Source organism: Sinocyclocheilus anshuiensis, unplaced genomic scaffold, assembly GCF_001515605.1.
Source record: "Sinocyclocheilus anshuiensis isolate Anshui unplaced genomic scaffold, SAMN03320099.WGS_v1.1 scaffold1182, whole genome shotgun sequence".
NCBI classification, from domain to species: Eukaryota; Metazoa; Chordata; class Actinopteri; order Cypriniformes; family Cyprinidae; genus Sinocyclocheilus; species Sinocyclocheilus anshuiensis.
The window spans coordinates 364,300-365,289 of NW_015558653.1; the positions used below are offsets into that span (position 1 = coordinate 364,300).

The following is a 990-nucleotide window of genomic DNA, read 5'->3' on the forward strand; positions in this document are numbered from 1 at the left end:
GTGTGCGTGTGCGTGTGTGTGTGTGTGTGTGAGAGTGTGTGTGTGTGTGTGTGTGTACCTGAGTTGAGCGGCGGGCACGGCTGGCACGGCTCTCCGTAGGCATACTCCACACTGGCGCAGCAGCACTCGGATTTGGTCACGGCGCCGAAGAACGGTCGCACACACTGACCGCGCTTATATCCTCCGTAACACGTGCTTCGCATGTGTGTGTCTGCAGGAGAGCAAAACCTCCTCAGCATCGCATTTCAACAACAACATGCCGTGATAAACAGCCATCGACTAAACGACTGCAGAACACCATTTCAACACGCAGAACAACAAACAAAACTCTTAATGAGACAGCGAACAACAGTGTGTGTGTGTGTGTGTGTGTGTGTGCGGCTGCTCTCACCTACGCAGATGCGTCCGTCGAGCCCCACGGCGAGTCCCGGCATACACTCACAGCGGAACGAGCCCTCGGTGTTGACGCAGTGGCCATTCATACACATGCCGGGAACCTCACACTCGTCCACATCTGACACACACAGAACACACACGACACGCTAGTACACACACGTCTGCACACATCACAAAACACCTCAAACTGTTCAGATCAGCTCACAAATTTACATTCTTATTTCTGAATGTTTTTTAAATGTTTTTCTCAGTTATATGAACATTAAGGGATAGTTCACTGAAAATGAAGACATTTTGCAGAATGTTGGTAACCAAACAGTTGACGGTACCCATTGACTTTTTATAGTATGGAAAAATACTATGGAAGTCAGTGGCTACCGTCAACTGTTTGATTACCAACATTCTTCAAAATATCTTCTTTTGTGGTGAACAGAAGAAAGAGACTCACACAGGATTGGAACGACTCGAGGAAGAGTAAATGACAGAATTTAATTTTTGGGTGAACTGTCCCTTTAAGGGAAGATGCAAACATTATGAGAATGCTATTTTTGAGTGTGTGTGTGTGTGTGTGTGTGTGTGTGTGAATGAGTGAGT

At 46.9% G+C, this 990-nt stretch overlaps 1 protein-coding gene across 1 annotated transcript in view; it reads right to left on the bottom strand.

The window, feature by feature from the left end:
- Positions 1 to 990, bottom strand: part of fbn1 (fibrillin 1) — a gene marked incomplete at its 3' end in the record, with an annotated part of 66,999 nt that overhangs the window by 37,615 nt on the left and 28,394 nt on the right. The window contains exons 16-17 of the mRNA XM_016477119.1: positions 392 to 514; positions 59 to 211 (exon numbers count right to left, since the gene is read on the bottom strand). Coding sequence (XP_016332605.1) covers positions 59 to 211; positions 392 to 514 — 276 coding nt within the window. The remainder of the gene's footprint in view (positions 1 to 58; positions 212 to 391; positions 515 to 990) is intronic.